The 2,886-nt window shown below is 37.7% G+C and overlaps 1 protein-coding gene across 1 annotated transcript; it reads left to right on the top strand.

Annotated features, from left to right (window-relative positions):
• LOC130806423 (uncharacterized) lies at nucleotides 1–619 on the top strand. The gene is made up of 2 exons (XM_057671495.1): nucleotides 1–160; nucleotides 242–619. The coding sequence occupies exons 1-2, from the start codon at nucleotides 95–97 to the stop codon at nucleotides 545–547; spliced, it is 372 nt and encodes a 123-aa protein (XP_057527478.1). The 5' UTR covers nucleotides 1–94; the 3' UTR covers nucleotides 548–619.
• The last annotated feature ends 2,267 nt before the right edge of the window (nucleotides 620–2,886 follow it).

The raw sequence follows: 2,886 nt of genomic DNA, 5'->3' as shown, positions 1-2,886 counted from the left end.
TCGTTGGGATGTCACGGGCGTGCCCATCGATGCCACGGGCGCACCTACTACCGCTAACTACATGTCGTAGTTCCTCCCCATTACTCGTGAATGGATGACACCACGAGGTATCATTGCTGCAGCACAATATGCTCCTACTGCGCCGAAGATGACCAAATTTGTAAGTACTCTTTTGTATTTAATTGTTTAGACAACAACTTACATAATATAATATATTATTTTAACTAACTATTGATTGCAGGCACAAGGTGTGGCAGCCGTGATTCACTCTAGCCACGAACAGTCGGTACCATGCTCCTTGGCACACAATTCCAGCACTTCATTTCAGAAGTTGCTGAGGAGGCATCACCGGCTACCGACGAGGTCCACATCTCGAATTCCTCCTCATGATGCTCATTTAGAGAAGATGGATTTGTCATACCCCATTGATGGTGCAGGGACCTCGCAGGCTGAGCCATACCAGCCATCACGGTACCAGTCACCTCCCCTCCCAGATCGACACACAAACATCTTTTACTATCGTAGGAGGTATAGGAGGTTATCTTAATTAGATAGGGTGGAAGAGGGTGATGAGGCTTAGAGTTGTATATATTTTGATTAACATATGTATATATATGTAACAACCCGAGATTTTTTGACATTATTAATTAATATTTTAATAACTTTTGAGAATTTTATAATTATATTAGATTTATTTTAAAGTAGTTTTAATAAATTCCTTTCATATACGAATTTATATATTAACATATATTTATATTAAAAATACATTTACGATTATTAAAAATAAAGAGGTTCGAATCAAAACTTTTCTATTTATTAGAACTTGTGAGCACATATAAGTGAGCCTTCTTAGTTGGGCATTTCAAGAAAGTGAATTTAGAAAATAAATAAATAAACAAAGGGGAATAATAATAATAATAATAATAATGATAATAATAATAATAATAATAATAATAATAATAATAATAATAATAATAATAATAATAATAATAATAATAATAATAATGATAAAAGGGCTTGAAACCCTTGTTGATAGCCGTCATCCCTAACCTCCCCACCTTTACTTCTCCTCTCTCCCTTCTTCTCCCTTACGGCTCACCACCACAGCCAGCAGCAGCAGCAGCCGTGACTTCCTCCAGCAGTCCGGCTGCGTTTTCCCTTCCCCACGACAGCCATCAGCAGAACCGGCAGCCGCCCTCCCCTCCTCCGCGAGCAGCCTCAAGCAGCAGCAAGCAGGCTTATTAGAGTGATTGTTGGCATGTTAGGGATGCTTGACATGGTTGATTCGTCCGTTGTTGTAAACGGTATAATTGTAGCCAAATTATAACTTACTATTAATGTTCGTGACACGAGTAAGTGTTAGTAGTTTATGGCATTACATGGTGATGTGGTTTTATAAATTGAGTCTCGTTGGTTTAGAGAAATGGCTATAACGTACACTTTGTTGTGAAAGCTTATTTGATTGTTGGTCAAGTGAATGTGAAGGCTTATTTAATTGTTGAGTTAATGTCATAACTTGTGAGCAAGTATAGATTAAGTAACGTGAATTGATTAAGTGCGTATTAGAATAATTGCAAGTTATTTTGAATAGGTGAATAATAGTTTGTTTTAGCTTTTAGTCTCTCTTAAATGGAGAAAAATAGGCTTATTAGTTCTACTTCAAACATGTATAGGTTTTCAGTTCAATAAGAGGAAAGTAGAACCTTAGTTGGGTGATTTTTGTGACTTTTTGATCGTGTAGTGACGCTTACAGGTACGTACATGCAGTAATTAACCTTACATGCATCTTGCATTGTATATTTATCGATATTGAATTGTTTTAAAACATATGTTGTACACTATCTATGAATTATCGTCGAGTGAAATATCGAAGTTATTGATTATATGATTTTCAAGTTTACTGATAGAGAATGGTACTAGTATGCCAAATGCTAATAATGATTTAGAATGAGAAGGATTCTCTTGTTATTGAGATTGTTTGTTATTTGTTTGAAAGGGAACGAGTCCTTTATTAATGATATTAATTATCGATAGTTTGAATAGTGAATGGTTTCCTTATTGATGAGATTGATTATTGCTAGTTTGAGTGGGAATGACTCCCCTATTGATGAGTTTGACTTACGTTAGTTTGAACGGGAATGAGTCCCTTAGTGATGGAGCAAGAAAGTTGTTGGTTGTAATGGGAATGAGTCCCTTATTGATGAGATTCATATCAAACTTGTTTGGTTATTGTGACTCCATTAGATAGGGTACCCCAGTGGGTTTAGTTCCCGGAGGTAGACCATCTGTATATGGTCACTGTACAGGGGTGTGATCATGCTTTACCATTGGGCGCCGGTATGGCCCGTCACCATCCTTGGTTGAGGTGTTGCCATGTTGGTCTTGCAAACCCCGATATGGTGGCCTCTAGTCACATACGTTTATGTATTGTGGCTCCACTGGTTTGGTACCCTAGTGGGTTTAGTTCCCGGAGGTAGGAGCATCTGTATATGGTCGCTGTACGGAGGTGTGATCATGCTTTACCATTGGGCGCCGGTATGGCCCATCACCGCCCTTGGTTGAGGTGTTGCCATGTGGGTCTTGCAAACCCCAATATGGTAGCCTTTAGTCACATATATAGATAGATATTTGAAAGTGGTTAAGCTCTTGGTTCAAGTAATACTGAGAAGTTATGAAGTCAAAAAGAAGTGAAGAAGATGAAAATGATAGTTAGAAGTAGGAATTGATGTTTAATGTTTATGATTAGCACCTGGAGTGTTGTGGAATCACCCTCATATTATGACACACTCTATTGATACTAATTAAGCCTTACTATGATATAATGTTAGTACGTTTCTGATGTGTACATGTTTGATTTGTTTAAAATGGCTTTTTCAGTGATGGCCC

The sequence above is a fragment of the Amaranthus tricolor genome, chromosome 2 (genome assembly GCF_026212465.1).
Source record: "Amaranthus tricolor cultivar Red isolate AtriRed21 chromosome 2, ASM2621246v1, whole genome shotgun sequence".
In the NCBI taxonomy this organism is placed as follows: domain Eukaryota; kingdom Viridiplantae; phylum Streptophyta; class Magnoliopsida; order Caryophyllales; family Amaranthaceae; genus Amaranthus; species Amaranthus tricolor.
The sequence above is the reverse complement of the archived record's forward strand: the minus strand, read 5'-3'. Positions and strand labels throughout refer to the sequence as shown.